The 18,973-nt window shown below is 49.2% G+C and overlaps 4 protein-coding genes across 7 annotated transcripts; 2 read left to right on the plus strand and 2 right to left on the minus strand.

Annotated features, from left to right (window-relative positions):
* Positions 1-228: 228 nt before the first annotated feature.
* On the plus strand, positions 229-3,062 carry TNFAIP8L2 (TNF alpha induced protein 8 like 2). Its single transcript, XM_003990607.6, has 2 exons — positions 229-339; positions 1,982-3,062. The coding sequence occupies exon 2, from the start codon at positions 1,987-1,989 to the stop codon at positions 2,539-2,541; it is 555 nt and encodes a 184-aa protein (XP_003990656.1). The 5' UTR covers positions 229-339; positions 1,982-1,986; the 3' UTR covers positions 2,542-3,062.
* LYSMD1 (LysM domain containing 1) lies at positions 3,063-10,274 on the minus strand. The gene is made up of 3 exons (XM_003990608.6): positions 9,831-10,274; positions 4,737-5,101; positions 3,063-4,323 (listed from the first exon to the last, which is right to left on the minus strand). The coding sequence occupies exons 1-3, from the start codon at positions 10,008-10,010 to the stop codon at positions 4,185-4,187; spliced, it is 684 nt and encodes a 227-aa protein (XP_003990657.1). The 5' UTR covers positions 10,011-10,274; the 3' UTR covers positions 3,063-4,184.
* Positions 10,275-10,775: 501 nt separating this feature from the next.
* On the plus strand, positions 10,776-13,302 carry SCNM1 (sodium channel modifier 1). Of its 3 annotated transcripts, none has more exons than XM_019837827.3 (7): positions 10,776-10,968; positions 11,126-11,274; positions 11,455-11,543; positions 11,643-11,740; positions 11,844-11,932; positions 12,801-12,995; positions 13,145-13,302. In XM_019837827.3, exons 2-7 carry the CDS (start codon positions 11,258-11,260, stop codon positions 13,242-13,244), a joined length of 588 nt encoding a protein of 195 aa, XP_019693386.1. In that variant the 5' UTR covers positions 10,776-10,968; positions 11,126-11,257; the 3' UTR covers positions 13,245-13,302. The 3 variants fall into 3 exon arrangements, with proteins under 3 accessions (XP_019693386.1, XP_003990658.3, XP_023114923.1); XM_003990609.6 differs by having other exon boundaries at positions 11,204-11,274; XM_023259155.2 differs by lacking the exon at positions 10,776-10,968 and adding an exon at positions 11,067-11,086 and having other exon boundaries at positions 11,204-11,274.
* Positions 13,303-13,824: 522 nt separating this feature from the next.
* On the minus strand, positions 13,825-18,779 carry TMOD4 (tropomodulin 4). 2 transcript variants are annotated; one of them, XM_006935111.4, is made up of 10 exons: positions 18,659-18,779; positions 17,476-17,637; positions 17,108-17,264; positions 16,672-16,788; positions 15,805-15,894; positions 15,494-15,624; positions 15,290-15,397; positions 14,732-14,875; positions 14,331-14,475; positions 13,825-13,943 (listed from the first exon to the last, which is right to left on the minus strand). In XM_006935111.4, the coding sequence occupies exons 2-10, from the start codon at positions 17,596-17,598 to the stop codon at positions 13,921-13,923; spliced, it is 1,038 nt and encodes a 345-aa protein (XP_006935173.2). In that variant the 5' UTR covers positions 17,599-17,637; positions 18,659-18,779; the 3' UTR covers positions 13,825-13,920. The 2 variants fall into 2 exon arrangements, with proteins under 2 accessions (XP_006935173.2, XP_003990659.2); XM_003990610.6 differs by having other exon boundaries at positions 18,631-18,755.
* Positions 18,780-18,973: the final 194 nt, after the last annotated feature.

An 18,973-nucleotide genomic window follows, 5' to 3' on the forward strand; every position in this document is an offset into this window, starting at 1 on the left:
ACCACAAAAATCGAAGATCTCAAGGAACTGGGCATCGAGGAAAGAAAGAAGCAAACAATTTGAGACCAGGGGATGTGCAATCCCTCCTCATGACCTCAAATCAAGGCTATTTCCTCCAGAATGCTTGGTATTCCTTTTAACCTTTGTTGTATTTCTGGGAGGCTCTTGGGCCACAGACCTTCTTAGAGACAGTGTGATGAACCGGAGGTTGAGCACCGAGTTGGTAGGCGGGGCTTCAGGGGTGGGGCCAAGCCAAAGAGCCTCTCACTTAGGAGCTTCTCCATTCTATCAGCTCTCCCGGGACACCCAAAGCAAGACTGGCACCAGTGCACACAGCAGGTGAGGGGCCAGCAATGACAGGAGGGTAGTCTTTAGGGGTGGTGGTGGCAGAAAGGTCCCAGCCCTGCCAGCCTGAGCCTTCCATATTGTGAGACTCTCACTTGACAGAATTCTTGGGTCCTCAGCAGAAAGGTCCAACTCAGTTTTCCCCGGGGCAAGGATGCCTCAGAAAGAAAGATGGGGTTTGGGACAGTGTAGAGGCAGGGCCGAGGCATGGGGGTGATGTGGGTGTGCAACGGAGTATGGAGACATGTAAGGACGTCCTAGGAGACACGGGGGGTAGACATAAGGGCCAGAGGGGGAGCTGGAGCAGAGGGTCGCAGGGCAGGACCCAGACAAGAGAAAAAGAGAGACTGAAACAGGGAGGGAGAGGACAGTGGAGCAAATGGGAGATACCAACGGGTGCAATGAAGAGCTGGGGAACAGGAAGGCCGAGGAGGAAGGCAGGCTCGCGTGGAGCAATCTCCTCTTCCGGCTGTGGAGCCCGGGCCAGAAAACCCCAGGCAGGCCCAGGAGCAAAGCAGTTTTTCAGGCTCCCATTGAACCGGTACAGCTGGGGAAGAAACCCCTGCCCCAGTCAATAGCACCCATCTGCCCTGAGTCTTCAGGCTCCCATTTGGGTTTGGGGGAGAGGGCGAGGCTGCTCCTCACTGCGGTCACAGCCACATCCTGCAGCGCAGGGTAGGGGGAAGTAAGAAGCAAAACAACCAGAACCACGGGCGAAGACCACGGGGAGAGAACCCTGGATATATGCCAGTGATGTGCCACCAGGAGGGTCCTGGGGTCAGTCCCAGGAGAAGACTGCAGGCCTCCAGGACCGCCTGCCCCCTCCCGCCCTGGGGTGCTTGTTTCTCATGCTCACATGTGCATGGACCTCACTGAGAACATTCCAGGGAAGGAGGTTTCTTCGGATTATTTAGTTCAAAGCTCATTATCATTTGCTATAGCGACTTTGGCCAAGTTGCTTAATTCCTCTTAGCTTCAGTGTTCTCACCGTACGACGGTGACACTGACCTAACGAAGGGTCGGGAAGACAATTCCCATAAAGTACTTGGCACATAGGTTCTCAATAAACGTTAGTTGTTATTTTTATTAGGACTCCTGAGATCCCCCACCCCCACCCCATTTCTTTACAGACAGTAGAGCACACGAGCTGACATGGGCTTTTGGGGCCAGAAAAACGGTGGCATTTGACATTGGGTAAATTCTTTAAAGCGAGCTTCAGTTTGCTCAGCTGTAAAACAGAGAGTCATAGCCACACCTCATAGACACATGGCACACAGTCAGCGTCCACAAGTGTAGAATGATCAGCCAGGTAAGGCGGATCTTCTCCACTGTAGGGCAGCAATGGCCTACTTCCCCTTGAGACTTCACGTGTGAGGCCGAGCCCCTGTGAGCCTTCACTCCTCCAGCCAAAGCTATAACTGCTCCTCTGGGTTTAGAAATCAAAATTTCCTACAGTACCACTTGAAAAGAAATGGGAACAGGCCTAGAGAACCGAGGGGGCCCAGGGGAAAAAGATGAAATGATGACAATGGGCAAGAAACCAGAGTAAGGGGGAAAAGCCATGTCTCTCTTTCTAAGGATGCCTGTGGCTGTCTTCTGGCGACTAACCACATGCCCCCACCGCCCCCTTCCCCAGGCACTATGGAGTCCTTCAGCTCAAAGAGTCTGGCACTACAGGCGGAGAAGAAGCTACTGAGTAAGATGGCAGGTCGGTCCGTGGCTCATCTGTTCATCGACGAGACCAGCAGCGCGGTGCTAGATGAGCTCTACCGTGTTTCCAAAGAGTACACGCACAGCCGGCCCCAGGCCCAGCGGGTGATCAAGGACCTGATCAAGGTGGCGGTCAAGGTGGCCGTGCTGCACCGCAGCGGTTGCTTTGGCCCCGGTGAGCTGGCCCTGGCCGCCCGCTTCCGCCAAAAGCTGCGGCAGGGCGCCATGACGGCACTCAGCTTTGGCGAGGTGGACTTCACCTTTGAGGCTGCGGTGCTGGCTGGCCTGCTGACCGAGTGCCGGGATGTGCTGCTGGAGCTGGTGGAGCACCACCTCACACCCAAGTCACACGGCCGCATCCGCCACGTGTTCGATCACTTCTCTGACGCGGGCCTGCTCACCGCCCTCTACGGGCCTGACTTCACTCAGCACCTGGGCAAGATCTGTGATGGGCTCAGGAAGATGCTGGATGAGGGGAAACTCTGAGGGCCCTGGAACCCAGCACAAACCACCTTGGCCAGAGAGCTGACTGAAGAAACAACCCGGAACGAGCTTTCTAACCCTGCTCATCTGCACTAATGCTTGTCAGTCCTCGGGCTTCGTCTTTCCTAAGAGTGCTTTGGACTCTGAGACCACCCCACCCCCGAATTGCTGGTGGAGAAGAAGCAAAGCTGAGGGTTGAGGCCTCTCTCCCACTCCAGCCCCAGGACAGGAAACAAAGCTGCCTGAAAAAGACGAAGTGAAACTTGGATCTCTATTTCCCCCATAAGGGACATTTGAAACAGGGAAGCCCCCTCCCCTGTGAACCAGGGTAAGAGGGCATAGCCCATCTAACCCGTCAGGGGACCCTAAAGACAGAAGTGGGAGTGGGGGCCCCTTAGAGCCATCCTAGACCTCCAGCTCCAAGTAGAGCCTGGATGGACACCAGAGGCTCTGTTCCAGAGTGCAGGAAGAAGGGGCTAGGGCAGGGGAGATTCTCACAGGGGAAATAAAACTACTAAAGCATGCACAGGGCTCAGTGTTTAATCTCTCCAGCTTCTTACACCTTATGACCATCACAGAGGTGAGGGAAAGAGAAACACTGCTTATCTAGCCTCTCACCATTTCCAGACAGACAGAGGCATAGTGCCAGTAGTATTGGGGTTCCCTTGCCTACTGCTGCTTAAGAAACTCTAAAAGAAAAAAAAAAAAAAAAAACCAGTACCACAGATCAGTGCTACAGATTGCAAATAAATATGCAGTGAGGAGCAAGGCATAGATCAACAGCGCTGGTGGGGAGGGAGTGTAACAAAGAAACTCCGGCACCAGCAAGTCTCCCCCAACTGTCCTCCTCCTCAAACTCCAAAGTAATTCCTCTGTCATCCTTTAGCCTCACACATGCTGAACAGAGGAGCAGGTCAGAAGGGTGAACTGGTGATGTGGAGAGTTCCAGTTCCTATGTTGCTGCTTTTTCTCAGAGCAAGAGTTATAAACAAATTATAGTGGACTGGTTGGTTAAGACTGAGCCCAAATTCTTTACATTGAGACTGGGGAAAAGCCCCAGCACGGTCCGCCATTCTCTGCAGAGGGGCTAGATCACGGATTGCCCCACCCTCAGTGACATGCTTGGCTAAGGTGGGGAAGGTGGGGAGCCAGCGGGCATTGGCTTACTACTCCTGGGCTCCCTTCACCCCAGAGTTATAGAAATACCATTTTTCAGTTATAAGAGGGAAACGTACGATACAGCAAATAAATACTACTTCAATATAGCACCAAATAAATTAGGTAACATAGTTGGAGACGGAGAGGAAGGAGGCTGGGGGCTGAGGGAGTCCTCGCCACCCTGTTCTAAGGCCAAGGGAAGGTAAAAGGGACGGGGAAGCCAACAGGGACGTAAAAAGAGCCTTTTGAATCTGAAGGACAGCTCTAGATTCAGACAAAGAACTGAGGAGGGGTCTGTTCCCCATCCTCTACTCTTGCCAATCAAGCTGACCCGGGCCAAGGAACTCTAGATCAACGAGAAGGCTGGAACGAAGGCAGGAGGGAGGGAGGCGGGCCGGGAAGCCGTGTTCTTGAGCCTCACCTCAGGCTCCTCTCCCCCTCAAGTTGCTACTTCAACATCTTGCTTCTCCCAATCATTTCTGGGGACATCAGAGTTTGAAGATTTCATCCTCCTGGTCCCGAAGTGTCCGGGTCCGAGAGGTCCGGGTCAACGGGACCGGACCTAGGACTGCTCGCTGCTGCATCCGAGGGGAACTCAGGTGAAGGCCTGACTCCTCCCCAGGTACCCTGCAGGTGAGGAAAGGGGGCAAAGTGACAGGTCAGGGGAAGAACCTGAGAAAGGGCCCACTGAAAAGGTATAGGGGAAGCTGTCCTCCTCTCCTAGTATACATGAGCTGCTTGCTCTCAGATGGAGTCTCGTTACCCTCTCTGTAAATTCTAACCATTAACGCTCCTTCACGGATCATCAGAGCCATAACAACACTCAACTATTTTACTCCAATGAGAATATAAAACCATTTCCCGCTGCTCTACCCGTCCCAGCAGCCATTGGCTCTGTCGTTGTTTCAGGGCCATCTGGGGGAAAGGCTTCACATCGCTTCTGCTAACACTGTGCTTACTTACTTGTGTGTCTGGTCAGGCAAGGCTGGAAGAATGAAGAAGTCTATGGAGGGGCGTAAAAGGAACCATTCAAGACTCACCCACTTTCCCCCTTTTTCAGCTTCTGGGCAGCAGCCTTCTTTGACAGGCTGATCTGTGAATCAAGCTTCTTAAGGAAATCAGAGGCAGAGAGGTCATGGATGGGAGTGTGGGATTCCCAGCCAGGTGTGGGAAGGACTTCACCGTTAGCACGTCCTGAACCTGTTTCTCGTTTCTTCCTGTCAGCTGAGTGTGGCTGAACTTCATCCTTACTTGACTGTACTTCTTCCTCTCCCTCTTTCTCTTCCTCAGAATCCAAACCATTGAACAGGTCTCTGGGCTCTGTCAGGATGGGGATGTAGAGGGTTTTCTTCAGGAAGATGGAGTCATTAGTATAAAGGCGGTTTGCACGCTTAATCTGTTCCATCTTTAAAAAAAAGTCACCGCAATTAATGACAGTAGTAATGATCAATCTTCTATCTGTACAGCACCTCAGGCCTTTTAAAGTGATTGTACAGAGTCTTATTTGACCCTATAACAACCAAGCTAAAATACAGAGGGTTGATTTTATTCCTATTTTATTTTTTAGGGTATTTATTTATTTATTTATTTACAATATGAAATTTATTGTCAAATTGGTTTCCATACTATTCCTATTTTATTGATCAGTGGTTTTCATACTTTTTGGTTTTAGGGTCCCTTGGCATTTTAAAAAACTATTGAGGAAAAAAAAAAGCTTTCATTTATGTAGATTATAGCTATCAATACACATTCTTATAAAGTAAAAGTGAACAAATTGAAAAATGTGTACTTATTTAAAAATAATCCATTGCATGTTAACATAAATATGCTAATGAAAAATAACTATTTTCCAAAACAACAACAAATGGAGCAAAAAGAGAGGCAGTGCTTTATATTTTTTCAAGTCAGTTTAATGTGTGACTTAACAGAAGACAACAGAAGATTCTCCTATCTGCCTTTTACATCTGATGGGCTATAATATTACACATCATGTAGCTTCTGAAAAATACAGTACACTTGTGAGAATGAGGATGAAAAAGACAAAGTCTTACTATCACTACTATGAAAGTAGTTTTGACCTTGTGGATCCCTGAAGAGTCTCATGCTGGGAACTTCAGTTAAAGATGAAGGAACTGAGGCTCAGACAGGTTGTTACTTGCCTAAGATTAACCAGCAAATTAATGACAAAGGTGTAATTCGAATTCTGGGCCTTTTTACTCCTTCTGGGAATGCTTTTCACACGAATATTAATAATTTTGCTGACCAAATTATTTACTTAGTACCTATTTATCCATCACTGGACATAGTGTCTGGCATGACCATCCACTTGCCGCCCAAGGTAGAAACGAGGGTAGATGCCATCCTCAACTTACACTTTTCTTTCGCCACCCATACCCAGCTGGTCAACAAGTTACTGCAAAAAACGTCTCTTCCAGTCTTCCTCTCTCCATTTCTATGCATCTCCCCCTGCTGACATTGATATTTATTTATTGATTGATTGATTGATTAAGAGAAAGAGAAAGAGAAAGAGAAAGAGAAAGAGAAAGAGAAAGAGAGAGAGAGAGCACACGCAAGTGAGAGGAGGAGAGGGGCAGAGGGAAGGAGAGTGAGAATCTTAAGCAGGCTCTACACTGGGCTCCACACTGGACGAGGGGCTCAATCCCATGACCCTAAGATCATGGCCTAAGCTGAAGTCAACAGTTGGGCGTTCAACAGACTGAGCCATCCAGGCATCCCTGACATCTATCTTCCTAAAAAAAAATTTATCTGATCAACCCACTACCCTGTGTATAAACTTCCTATGGCCCCCCATTGGCTCAGAGATAAAATTCAAATTAGCATTCAAGGATTCTCAATCTACCCCAATATGATGTCTAGCCTCATCTCTCTTCTGCCATCTATACATTTTGCCATCCTGAACTTTTCATGTTTTTCAAACATTTTATGATCTTCCACACCTTTGTGTCTTTATCTGTCTGACACACTTCTCCACTATCCCCTTCTCTGCTGGGAAAACTTCCACTCATCAACTGTCACTCCCTCTGTGTCACCTTCTCCAGGACTCCCAAGGTACACTGTAAACACTGCCATGTAACACCTATCACCCTATTGTACTGTTATTCACATCTTTGCACATTTGTCTTGCCCAAACTCTGTGAGTCCTTTGAGGGCGGGGATGCTGTCTCTGTATCCCAAGGCACTCCTCAGCATGACACAAATTTGGCATACAGCAGAGGTTCATTAATGCTTTATGAGTAAATAAACTAGATAACAAAATATAGAAATCTCAGATGTAGTATATTAGTAAAAATCATATGCTATAATGTGTTTAAAATAAAATTGGATTAATCTGAACAATAAAAAAAGTTAAAATTGGCTTGCAGTTTTGTACTTTTATTTAGCCCAGTGTTTTGATGCTATTAATTTTATTTTGCCTAGATAGTATCCTAGGTCCCTTCTAGCTCCAAGATGCTATGAATTATTCTGTGAATTTTGTTATTTTATTATTTACTAGAAATTCCATATAAGGCCACATCATTCCACTTAAAAAAATTTTTTTTAATGTTTATTTTTGAGAGAGAGAGAGACAGAGTGCAAGCAGGGGAGGGGCAGAGAGAGAGAGAGGGAGACCCAGAATCCAAAGCAGACTCCAGGCTCTGAGCTGTCAGCACAGAGCCCAACACGGGGCTCAAACTCACAAGCTGTGAGATCATGACCTGAGTCGAAGTTGGAAGCTTAACCAACTGCGCCACCTAGGCGCCCGAACATCATTCCACTTTTTAACAGAATGTAACCAGGGGCACCTGGGTGGCTCAGTCAGTTGACTGTAGGACTTCGGCTCAGGTCATGATCTCAAAGCTTGTAAGTCTGAGCCCCACGACGGGCTCTGTGCTGACAGCTCAGAGCCTGGAGCCTGCTTCGGATTCTGTGTCTCCCTCTCTCTCTGCCCTTCCCCCGCTCATGCTCTGTCTCTGTCTCTCTCAAAAATTAAAAAAAGAAAAAAAAGAATGTAACTAAAGCCAAACTCCAGAGAAGTCCTAGACTGCTGAGCCACAGTCCACTGAGCTAGAAAGGCCACTAGAATCTAGTTATTTATTTCCTTTTTGAGAGAGAGAGAGAGAGAGAGAGAGTGCAAATGAACGAGCAGCAGAGAGAAAGAGAGAGCCAGGGAGAAGCGGGGCTCACCTGAAGCAGGGCTCGTGTTTTACCTGAAGCGGGGCTTGAGCTCACAAACCATGAGATCATGACCTGAGCCGAAATCAGATGCTTAACGACTGAGCCACCTAGGCGCCCCTAGAATCTGGTTTAACAGAGCAGTTCAAAGTGATGATTTTAGAATGAGACAACCTGGTCTGAATCTTAGTTCTACTAAGTAGACTTGTAATCTGTAGCAGGTTATCTTCCTAGGCCTTTCTTTCCTTATCTTTAAATATTTGGGGAATAGTTTTAGCCACCTCCTGAAGTCTTATGGAGATAATATATAGAGCTTGGCACACACTTTGTGTTAACACTAAGGTAGCTGGTGTTAGGTAACTACCTAGTGTTAGGTAGGTAATAACCTAGGTAATTATCATTATTTAATATACCTTCTGCATTTTACAAATGGTAAGGAAGCTGAGGGCCCAGACAGGTGAAGTGACTTATGCAGTCACTCAGCTAGTAAGCAGCAGAATGAGGCCAGAACCTAGAACCCTTCACTAGGCTACAGAGCTTTTTTTGTACTCAGGAGGGGACAGGGCTGTAAGAAAACCTCCACATATAACCGATCTACAGTAGCACAGTTTCCTTCTTTTCACAGCTTCAGAGTCTCTCCTGGGATGCAGGAGCTGCTCAGTACTTTCATATCTCCTTCCTTGGTGTGGGCCATGGCCTCTACTTGAAATGTGGCTTTCCTAATCCTCCCAATCTCCACCTGTGGGAATCTTAGCCACGTTTTCATTAGTTCAAAAAAACCATCTATTAGCTTCTATGTGCTAGGGACTATGCCAGACTCTAGAGATATAAAACTGAAAGAAAATAGTTCTGTCCCTTAAGGAAAGCACAGATTATTGGAAAGACAAACACGCAAAAGGTATAAACAACTGGATTATAGGCTTGCAGAGAAGCTAGAGCAAGGAATTTCTAAGTGTTTCACGGCTCCTTAAAAACTGCCCTTAATGTCCTCCCCTGCCTCCTTCCAAGTAAAAATTAATCTCCTTTTCTGATTTCCTACCCTTTATTAATACTTCTACCAAGTCACCACATTCTGTCACCTGCAATCCATATTTGCGTCCCTGTTCATTTCTCACTAGATTGCAAATTACAGAAGGGCAACAACAACACATTGTATTTATGTTTCTATCTCTTAGAATGGTTAGCACAGCCGTTGAAACATACCAAGCATAGAAATGTTGGCTAAACTCAACAGGGTATGGAAAAAATTCATCCATTTTAATGCAATGTTTCTTACACCTATCAAAGAGACCCCACGCGTGACCTGAAATGCCTGGTGTAGAGAGTACCTGCTTTGCACCAAGGAGGCCACCTTACTGGAAAGAAGAAGGCAGAGCACTGATGAGGTATAAAGACCCAGAAGAGAAAGACTTTAAAAACTTAGAACTAGAGGGATTAGAGTACTGGTCTCACAAAAACTCAGAACTAGAAACCAGCCCTGGACTGTTTGCTGTAAATGTTTAATCACTTGCAGTTAAAACGTTTATGTGTGGTTAACAGTACAGGCCTTGGAGTCTGACAGACTTGTTTGAATTCCCACTCTAACACTCATTAGTTATTTGACCTTGGTCACATTGGTTAACCAATCTAGGTCTCAGTTTCTTCATCTGTAAACAGGGGACAATACCTGTATGCTCGATAGGACTGTGAGAACCAAATGGGCTAATGTACATTGAAAGCCTCTAGGATAGAGACCGACATGATAAACAGAAGAAGCTCCTCTCCACTGCAGCAGTGGCACAAGATCTGTCCCAACCAGACAATGCAACATTGAGATGGGAAAACCAAAAGATAAAGGGTGGATCAGACCACAACAGAATTGGGACAATTTCAGGGGAAGCTGCCCAGAAGGGCCATGACATTCTCCTGAGGAATAAATCTCTTCTACATGGTTGCCTGCATCCCAGTCGTGGAAGACTCACCGTCACCCCGTATTTGAGTGCTAGTCCAGCCAGGGTGTCTCCGGGGGCCAGCTGATGCTCCAGGCGTCTTTCCCTCACCGGGGAGCAAGCCGACTGCACCAGGCTTCCGTAAGAACGAGCCCGGCTCCCTTGAAGCAGTCCCGACCCCCCAAGGGAGGCCTGTCTAGAGGGAGAAGCCATCTCCTGACCCTACCGACAGCCGGGGTTGCAACTAAGGGAGGCCCGGCTAAGCGCTCAATAGTGACGGGGCCAGGGTCTAGGAATGGATAGCCAGAGGATCCTTTTCCCTTCTGTCTTCTCTCCTAATTCTCCCGCCTCCTCCGGTACTACGCACCCCCTCCGCTCTCGCGTCTCCTCCCTCCAAGCCCCTTTCCCACAAATCTGTACCCTGAGTGTTCAGTCCCTACCGGTGTCTATCCTCAGGACCCCGCCGACTTTCGACCCCCGCCCCCCCCCACCCCCCGCCGCCACAGATCGCTACGCTAACCTCTGACCTTTGAACTCTAGTTACCTTCCTCCACACTCAGCTCAGTTTGCCCCCTTGTCGGACAGCCCCGACCTCCTGAATTCCCCCCACACCCTGGCTCCGCCCCGTCCTGGGGTTGGTCCACTAGTGTCAGGAATAAACCCGGCCCACCCCCGGTGGGCTGTCGGCCGGAGACTAGGCGCGTGATGAGTGCGAGAGCTCGTAGCACACTTTCCAATCCGAGATCCTCTAAGGCCCGCACAGCACCAAATCCGCCACACTCTCAAAATCAGTCTCCACATTTAGGTTCTTCCCCTGCAGACGCCCCGAATCTGTCAAGATGCGAGGGCTGGGCGGCAAGCTCTTTGAAAAAAAAGACTTCATTTCCCAAAATGCCCCGCACGCGCGCGGTCGCCGGGTGGCGTAGGAAGTGCGGGCCCCTCGGCAGGCTGGGGCCGGCTTGCGGTAGCGCTGTGCATGCTGGGAAGCGCTTCCAGGGAAGTAAGGAGGCCAACCGGAAAAGAACCCGAAGGAAAGGAGACGCCCCAATCTTGCTACGGTGGCCTGAAAGGAGAGGCGAAGCAACCCAAGAGAATTGCTCGTTTCTGGGCCTCCGTCGTGATGTCTTTCAAGAGGGAAGGTGATGATTGGAGTCAACTCAATGTGCTGAAAGTAAGCGCTAGAGGAGAGCGCCGGGAGCAGCTTCACCGCTCTGGGAAAGAGCTGTTTTGCTGCTCTGGCAACAAGTCGGGGTGGGGGGGGCGCGGCGCGAGGGAGCGACTAGAGCTGGGTAGTGACCCCTTTTTCTCCCTGTGATCTCTGTTCTCAGGGTCCTTACTCCCTTTCAATCCTCGTCCTTGTCGTTTCCCGTCCGATCCTTTCTCCTAACTCTCTGATCCCCCTGTAGAAACGAAGAGTCGGAGATCTGCTGGCCAGTTACATCCCAGAGGATGAGGCGCTGATGCTACGGGATGGACGGTGAGGACGAGGAGTGATCAAGCCTGAGGGTTCTGCAGTTAGAGGCTCAATAAAATTTTATCAGGGGGGAGAGCTGGAGTATCTAGGATTAATTGCTAGATCAAGGTGGGACTTACAACCGAGACCCCTCTCCCCCCCCCCCCCCCCCCGGGAGCAAATATCTTCTCTCCTCCTATCCAGCTTTGCTTGTGCCATCTGTCCCCACCGACCTGTCCTGGACACCCTGGCCATGCTGACTGCCCACCGTGCAGGCAAGAAACATCTGTCCAGTAAGTTTGAGGGACGACAGGGGTTAGAGAAGAAATCCTCCAGATCTCTGCAGATCACTGTTGCTTCTCTGTTTTTAATTCTTTCCCCTGTCTCCTCAGGCCTGCAGCTTTTCTATGGCAAGAAGCAGCCAGGGAAGGGAACAGAGCAGAATCCAAGACAGCAGAATGAATTGAGGAGGTCAGAGACCAAAGCTGAGGTAATCAGGGTGGGGAGAGTGTGTTCCCAGTGGGTCTGCTTGAAGGGTTTTGACTTCTTTCTGGCTCTGAAGACTCTGACTCTGTCTCCCCTCTCTATACCAGGCTCCTCTGTTAACTCAGACCCGACTTACCACCCAAAGTGCTCTGCACAGAGCTCCTCACTATAACAGCTGCTGCCGCCGGAAGTACAGGTCTGTGGGGTAGGAAAGCCAGAGGTTGGAAAGGGCAGAGGAGATAGATGGCTCAAAAATGATTGTATTCCAAATTGTATTCTCAGGAATACTAGTAGTCCAGAGATGTTAACTGGTATTTCAGGAAAAAGAGAATTTTTTTTAGGTTTGGAAAAATGGCACTTTGTAATCCTAATTTGGATAGTAATACTAGTATATATTAAGGGCTCTACAAAGTCTTAAAATTAAAAAACTTCAAAAAATTTAACCTAGCCTTTAAAGAACTCAGTTTGATTCCAAAAAACATTTTTTTATTGTTTATTCATTTGTGAGAGAGAGACAGAGTGTTAGCAGGGGAGGGGCAGAGAGAGAGGGAGACACAGAATCCAAAGCAGTCTCCAGGCTCTGAGCTGTCAGCACAGAGCCCGACACGGGGCTCGAACTCACGAATCACAAGATCATGACCTGAGCTGAAGTCGGAGGCTTAACTGACTGAGCTACCCAGGCGTTCCCCAAAATTCTTTTTCATGCAGAACACTTACTAAAACATCTTAAGGAACACAACATATGTATATGTATATGTATATGTATATGTATATGTATATGTATATATACCATATGGTATATATATATATATATATATATATATATATATATATGATACACAAATTTATATTTAAGATTTTTATTTTTAAGTGATCTGTACACCCAATGTGGGGCTTGAACCCACAACCCTGAGATCAAGAGTTGCATGCTGTACGGGCTGAGCCAGCCAGGTGTCCATTGAGGGAAACAATTTAGGAAGCACTGCTGTAAGGGGTTGGGATTCATAAGAGAATTGGCCCTTATCCTTTACCACTTTTATAGACGTTGATTCTTCTCTACCCAGACCAGAAACCCCTCGTCCCTCTGTCTCCCATTTCCCTTTGCCACCCCCAGAGGTTGAACCCAAGAGTGGGAAGATCAGTAGGGAACCCGTGCCTGGGGCTGGCCCACAGGCCAAGGAGTCAGCAACTGTCTCATCCTCTGCACCCATGAGCCCCACGAGAAGACGTGCCCTGGATCATTACCTCACCCTTCGAAGGTGAGGATACAGAATCACCTTCCTTAAGTTTTCTCTTTTCTCTCTGACTCTCCTTTTTTCAATCCTTCTCAATTGTTGTTGTTTTTTTCCTTATTCCCTACTAACTTCTTAAATCTCTTTTCCTGACCTATTCTCTTTGTTATTTCCAGCTCTGGATGGATCCCAGATGGACAAGGTCGATGGGTAAAAGATGAGAATGTTGAGTTTGACTCTGATGAAGAGGAACCCCCTGATCTCCCTTTGGACTGACACATTCCATTCCCCCACTCAGTTCAGAAGTAAATTTCAGTGGGCTCTGGAAGCTGAATTTTCCTCGAGTCTCCTTCCTTGTTCCATTTCAGGATTTCAAACCTGCATTCTCAGCCTGGCCAATTCTTCCCTGCAATGTACATGACTCCCCATACTTCTAACCCCTCCCCCACCTTCTACCAATGTCATGCCAAGCGTCAGCTGCACGTAGCCCAATGCCCTATTAATAAGTCTGTCAGAAGGAGGTCTGTGCCCTTCATGTTGTCTGCCTTCTTCCCCACCGCCACTCAAAGTCCTTTCCTCCTTCAAATCACACGAGGGTTGTGGGTAGACGCCGGGGGACCTGGCCACGTCTGGAAAGAGGGTTGGGGTAGGTACTCTGTGAGAGCAGAAAGGACTAAATGAAAAGACAGGGGTGTGGGGAACACCAAGGGAGGGAGCTCCCCCACCTCCTCCTAGTAACTTGAACCTCTCTGTCTGCTGATCCCCAGAGTATAAATAATCCCCTGATGAACTGGCAGTAACCCTTGGGTGTTAGTGCCAAGATTCCCACCCCAGAGCCCAAGGAAGGAGGCAGGCAGAGTGGACAGAAGGGCCTTTATTTACAGGAAGGGGGAGAGATGAGGATTTAAGCATTCAGGGCTTCCAGCTCTGGTTGGTAAAGGGAAAGGAAGTGTTATCTCTTTTTTTGCTGGCGACCTGTAACAGGAAACAGTAAACACAAGTCTTTCTTCCATCTCTTACTTCCTGCAGAGGTGCTCTTCTTTCCAGGTCCTTGAGGCCAGACGCATAAAGAGGTAGCGTCTTTGGCCAGCAAGCACGCCCACCCCACATTAACAAAACGAAATAAGACATGACATGGCAAGTAAAAGTACCATGCTCCCAAACGGGTATGTCTAGCTCCTTTCCTGCCTTTCTACGGGTATGTGTTTGGGGGCAGGGAGACTCTTCTATACTTTTTAGTCACTTAGGGGATTTAAACTTCACGTGTGAATATTGCTTTGGCTGTACCCCAGGCTATTAGTCCCTAAGTCAGGCTTCAGAAGGATCTACTTGCCCCCATACAGCATGTCTGCATTTACTCACGTAGTTCATTGTTCCGGGTCATGGCCTGGGCTGCCCGAGCACGTGGCCCCTGCTGTGTGAAGTGGTAGCCAAAGCGGACAATGGAGGGACACTGCTCGAGCACGGTGGCCATCTCCATCTCCACTGCATCGCCAGGCCACTGGCGCTGGGGGACAGAGAGGTGAACCCTGTCAGCCCCCTTCTCTGTGTTCACCGCGCCATACCACCAACCCTTTGGGAGGTTGAAAAAGCTTGTTTCATCAGAAGGGGTGATAAGAGGTGCTGACCTTGGCTCCCCTCATAGAGACAACGAAGAGGTTTCAGACAAGATTAGGTGAGATCCTGACCCAGTGGCAGCCTCAGGGAGGAGACTCGGTGAATATTAGTTGAATGATCAGGGGACCAGGGGAGGGAAAGCTCACCTGGTTGTCTACACGGAGCTCAGTGAGTGTGGCATTTTCCCGAACTGCCTTCAGCACAGCCATGAGCCCTGTGCTGCTAATGAAGTTGGATTCAATGTTCAGGCTCTGGAGGCTACGATTCTCACGCAACATGTCAGCCACCGCCTGGGTAGTAGGGACTTGGGTTAGGATTAGGGGACAGTTTCACAGATGACTGAGGAGAGAAAGAACAGGAGCAAGAGGGAAACACAGCTCTTTGAGAAGAGTCCTTGAGGAGCTGTAGGTGGGGTGAGAGGGAGATGGAAGGGAGCACAGGTCGTAGGGGAAGCAGGGAGGTTAAGTGTGAGGTGGAGTTGGCGGGGTGGTAGAGCAGGCTGTGGCTCTCTGAGAAGGTGATCTGAGGATTTCCGAGCTAAGAGCCATGGGACTGAGGGTAGGAGTCTTCATCAGGCCATCCTAAGATTACGTGATGGGAATAACATCCCCAGCACAACCCCAACCCCTTATGACAGCCCTGGCAGGGGGGCATGTCAAGGGGTGCATGTATGGGGAGGGGGCTAGGATTTCAAGTTGCCTTACATTGGCGATGGGGTCACCACTCCTTGTGGCCACCAGACTGAGGCTCCGGACATAGGTATTTGTCTTCATGGCCTCACACAACTCAGTTAGCATGGGTATCGGGATGTCCTGTCAGAGGAGAAGAGATGGTGGGCTAAGGGACCCACATATCTGGGACTCACATAGTTAATCCCATTTATTATTTGGAACATAGGGGTCAGATACCTGTATGTTATTGAGGTTCACCTCCTCCAGCTCCTTGTCATTGTTTCGAACGCTCTTTAGTATCTCCTCGATGTTTGTGGGATTTGGGGGCTCATCCGGCACCGGCTTGTACTTGTCAGGCTGCACCACACCTGGCGGGCAAGGGCCAGAAGGAAACCACGACATGTCCCCCACAACCTCCTCCCCATTGGTTCTCCCATTACTTCTGTACCATGTCCTCTCCATGATCCCCGTTTCACCCTTTGCTACCTTTAATCAGACCTTGGGACTGCCTTCCCAAAGCCCTGGATGCCATGCTTCCAAACACTCACTACTAATGCCTTCGGTGTTGCAGATTTCTCCACTGCAGATGGCGTCATAGTATTGCTTGTTGCTCATCAGTGTGTACATGCCCAGAATTGCTGGAGAGAGCACGTAGAGGGGGAACAAGGAATGAGAAGAAGGAGTTTGTTCCAAATCCCCTCCCTTCTCATTCTGAATCTGTTGCAGTTTTTTAAAGCCTGATTTCTCCCCCCTCTTCCAAAGAGGTTCCCACTCTCCCTAGGTCCCAGGGTTTCCTTCTATGAACTGCTTAATGTGGTAGTTTTTAAAACTTTGAGGGGGGGGAGGGGGGGCGCCTGGGTGGCTCCATCGGTTAAGTGTCCAACTCTTGATTTCAGCTCAGGTCATGATTTCACAGTTCATGAGATTGAGCCCCGCATCAGGCTCTGCACTGACAGCACAGAGCCTGTTTGGGATTCTCTCTCTCCTTTCTCTGTCCCTCCCCACCTCAAAATAAATAAATAAACTTTAAAAAAACCAACAAACAAGTTTGAGACAGGGCTAAGGGAAGGTCCCTAAGGAGCCCCTAGAGGGTAAGGGAGAGAAAAACAACAGTGTTTCACATTCAAAAAAAAAGAGAAAAGAGTGAGGGAGTCTGTTAGACTTCCTCCTATTTCCAGCCAGAATAGTTCTACTTTTATCTGCTTTATAATCCCTATAAACTTGTCTCTGAGATGTGAATGTATTAGATTAAAAAATGAATGAGTGAATACATAAGCAAAAACTTAAAACCATGACCTGAGGCTTTCTCTAACATTCATGTCCTGTTCAGGGCCTTCCTCACTAGTCCCATGGCCTGGCTAGAACCGCCCTGCCCTGGATCTCCCCACCCTCCCTAACCTTCCACTGCCGCCCACCTGCAATATCACACATTTCGGCGTCTGTGGCATGGGCCAATGCCTCTTCCAGTTCAGGCTCCAGAGTGATCTGCTCCTGTGCAGGAATTTCCCTCTTGGGCTGAATGTAGGGTTTCCCTGATGGGGAGATGAAGGGTGGCTCAGGTGGAGGTCATTCCTCCTACGATTCTTGTCTCTAGCTTCCTTCCTTTCCTTCTCCAGGAGGTGGAGTCTTGGGTCACTAGGGGCCACCGTAAGGCCCAAGTCCTCTACCAGCTCAGGACTCCTGGGTCCCCTAATCTCTCCTAAAAGCTGGAGAGTGAAAGAGGCATGTGTGTTTCAGGGTGGCCAGGTCCCTGGGCAGCTAGAAGCTGGAAGGTCAGAGGGAAGCTGGAGGGGGTGCACTTGAGAGATGACCATTGGGTTTTGGTAGGCATGGTTGTTAGTGTCTCCATACCCTTCTTCTCGCCTGTGAAGGGCACCAAGTCATCACGTTCTTTGACCTCTAGTGCCTGCTGTTCCAGATACTGCAAAAGGGCATCCCGGTCCAGTGGCCCCGTTGGGCTCTTCTTTGTCTGGTCACGTTGTCTTAGTCCAGCGGGCAGGAGCATGTTCTTCGGGATGAGTTTTGGGGAGGAAGTCAGACCTCTGATCTGGGGTACCTCCAGGGCTCCCTAAACACCTGCACACACCTTTTCCCTGGCCCTCTTGGGATTCCAAGCCCTGTAGGCAGCCCTGATCTCAGCCACCCGGGGCCCACCACCCCTTCCCCAATGCTTGGAGGCTGCCCGTTTCCTCGTTGGTTCCTTGTGCCAGAGCCCCTACCTCGGGGTCCATCTCCTGTAGCTCGCAGTCCAGCTGCTCCAGCTCCTCGGGGCTCAAGGTCTTTAGGATCTCATCTTCATCTATGTCTCTGTATTTCTCCAGTTCCTTCTGATACGATGACATGATGGCCCCACCCCCTCCCCACTCTGGTGCTCACGGAGCCTGGGGGGAATGGGGAAAGTTATTGGAGAATGGAAAGATACACATGGACACAGCAGGACACAGATGAGCCAGGGGGCAGAACGATGAACTGGATGCCTTGGAGGCTAGAAATCTAGCTGGGCAGGGGAAGGTGGGGACTTATGTTGTTTAGTTAGAACCAGAGCTTCCTTCTTCCTGCTTCCTCAGCTTCAGCCACCCTGGATGGGGATCCCAGGCATCCAAGCGTGATTTGCCCATTGTGTGACAGAGAAATCCTGGCAACACCCTCCCTTATAACCTCGTCCGTCCGTGCCTCTTGCCCAAGCACAGCTGCCAAGGGCCCTGCCAGCACAGCTGGCCCCAGGCCCAGTTCCTATTGAAAGGAAGGGGGGCATACAAAGAGTTTCAGGGAAATTCCTCTTCTCTTCCCCAAGATCCAGTCTTTTTTCCTAAACTCGAAGAACGCAAGGGGGAAGAGAGACAGTTCTCTTACCCTACCCTCATTTCCTCTTTTATTGTGGGGGAATCAAGATTTCACTTTCTATGTTTGCTAAAACTCTAAATCCTAAGGGAAAGCAAGGGCTCAGAGGAGCTGGGGGGAGTGCCAGGTTGGGGGAAGGGTGGTATGGTCTCAGGAGAAGGGGCTGAGTCCCCATAATTTGTCCCTGACTTTGGACGGGAAGGTGACACCGGACCAATGGGTGGGAAATACCTTCTAAATGCGATAAAGTTTCTCTAAAAACAGTGGGAAGATTAAACTTGCACAATCTCTTACAATACAGAAAATACACACAAGCTACACATACATACACACCATACTGAATATGAAAGATCCAGAAAGTGTGTGAGATACCTGCATGGACAATGTACACTATGGTTAAGGGATAGGACAGACAGTGGCAGAAACATACGCTGAGGGACGGAGACACTCCACATCATTCCCGAAAGGAGCCGCTCCTCTCCTCCCACCTCCCACCAGGCTCTGGTCCATAAGCCCCCTGCCTTCCCACCTACCAGTCCTGGTGGCCACCTCCCTTCTCACCTCCCCTTCTGTCGGTTGGTCTGTCAGTGCTACTGGAGCACTGTCCCCGCGGCAGGAAGAGCCCAGTGCCGGGGAGAGGGTGGGGGAACAGTGAGCTCAGCATTTTATTATTTTAGCTCTGGCCAGGTGGGGGGTGGTGGGAGATCACATATACACAGCCCCCATACCCTGCCCAGCCCTGAGAGCCTCTAGTGGCCACTCACAGCCATGACACTTCCTTCCCTTCCTGCATGTAAGCCAGAGTCCTAGAAACTAGGGGAATCATGTCATTCCTACTTATTTGGGGTCTTGCTATATTCAAAGCAGTGAATATAA

Source organism: Felis catus, chromosome C1, assembly GCF_018350175.1.
Source record: "Felis catus isolate Fca126 chromosome C1, F.catus_Fca126_mat1.0, whole genome shotgun sequence".
Taxonomy (NCBI): Eukaryota; Metazoa; Chordata; class Mammalia; order Carnivora; family Felidae; genus Felis; species Felis catus.

What these genes read in the sequence shown, in the direction of transcription:
- LYSMD1 (XM_003990608.6), bottom strand. Translation starts at nt 10,010, where the DNA reads ATGGCTTCTCCCTCTAGACAGGCCTCCCTTGGGGGGTCGGGACTGCTT. An exon ending in CACTCAAATACGGGGTGACG is followed by an intron (nt 5,102 to 9,830) that starts GTGAGTCTTCCA and finishes TTTTTTTTAAAG; the next exon opens with ATGGAACAGATTAAGCGTGC. An exon ending in CTGAAAAAGGGGGAAAGTGG is followed by an intron (nt 4,324 to 4,736) that starts GTGAGTCTTGAA and finishes CCTCACCTGCAG; the next exon opens with GGTACCTGGGGAGGAGTCAG.
- SCNM1 (XM_003990609.6), top strand. Translation starts at nt 10,918, where the DNA reads ATGTCTTTCAAGAGGGAAGGTGATGATTGGAGTCAACTCAATGTGCTG. An exon ending in CTGATGCTACGGGATGGACG is followed by an intron (nt 11,275 to 11,454) that starts GTGAGGACGAGG and finishes CCTCCTATCCAG; the next exon opens with CTTTGCTTGTGCCATCTGTC. An exon ending in GGTCAGAGACCAAAGCTGAG is followed by an intron (nt 11,741 to 11,843) that starts GTAATCAGGGTG and finishes TCTCTATACCAG; the next exon opens with GCTCCTCTGTTAACTCAGAC.
- TMOD4 (XM_006935111.4), bottom strand. Translation starts at nt 17,598, where the DNA reads ATGTCATCGTATCAGAAGGAACTGGAGAAATACAGAGACATAGATGAA. An exon ending in CTTCACAGGCGAGAAGAAGG is followed by an intron (nt 16,789 to 17,107) that starts GTATGGAGACAC and finishes TCTCCCCATCAG; the next exon opens with GGAAACCCTACATTCAGCCC. An exon ending in AGCTCCGTGTAGACAACCAG is followed by an intron (nt 14,476 to 14,731) that starts GTGAGCTTTCCC and finishes TCTGTCCCCCAG; the next exon opens with CGCCAGTGGCCTGGCGATGC.
- TNFAIP8L2 (XM_003990607.6), top strand. Translation starts at nt 1,987, where the DNA reads ATGGAGTCCTTCAGCTCAAAGAGTCTGGCACTACAGGCGGAGAAGAAG.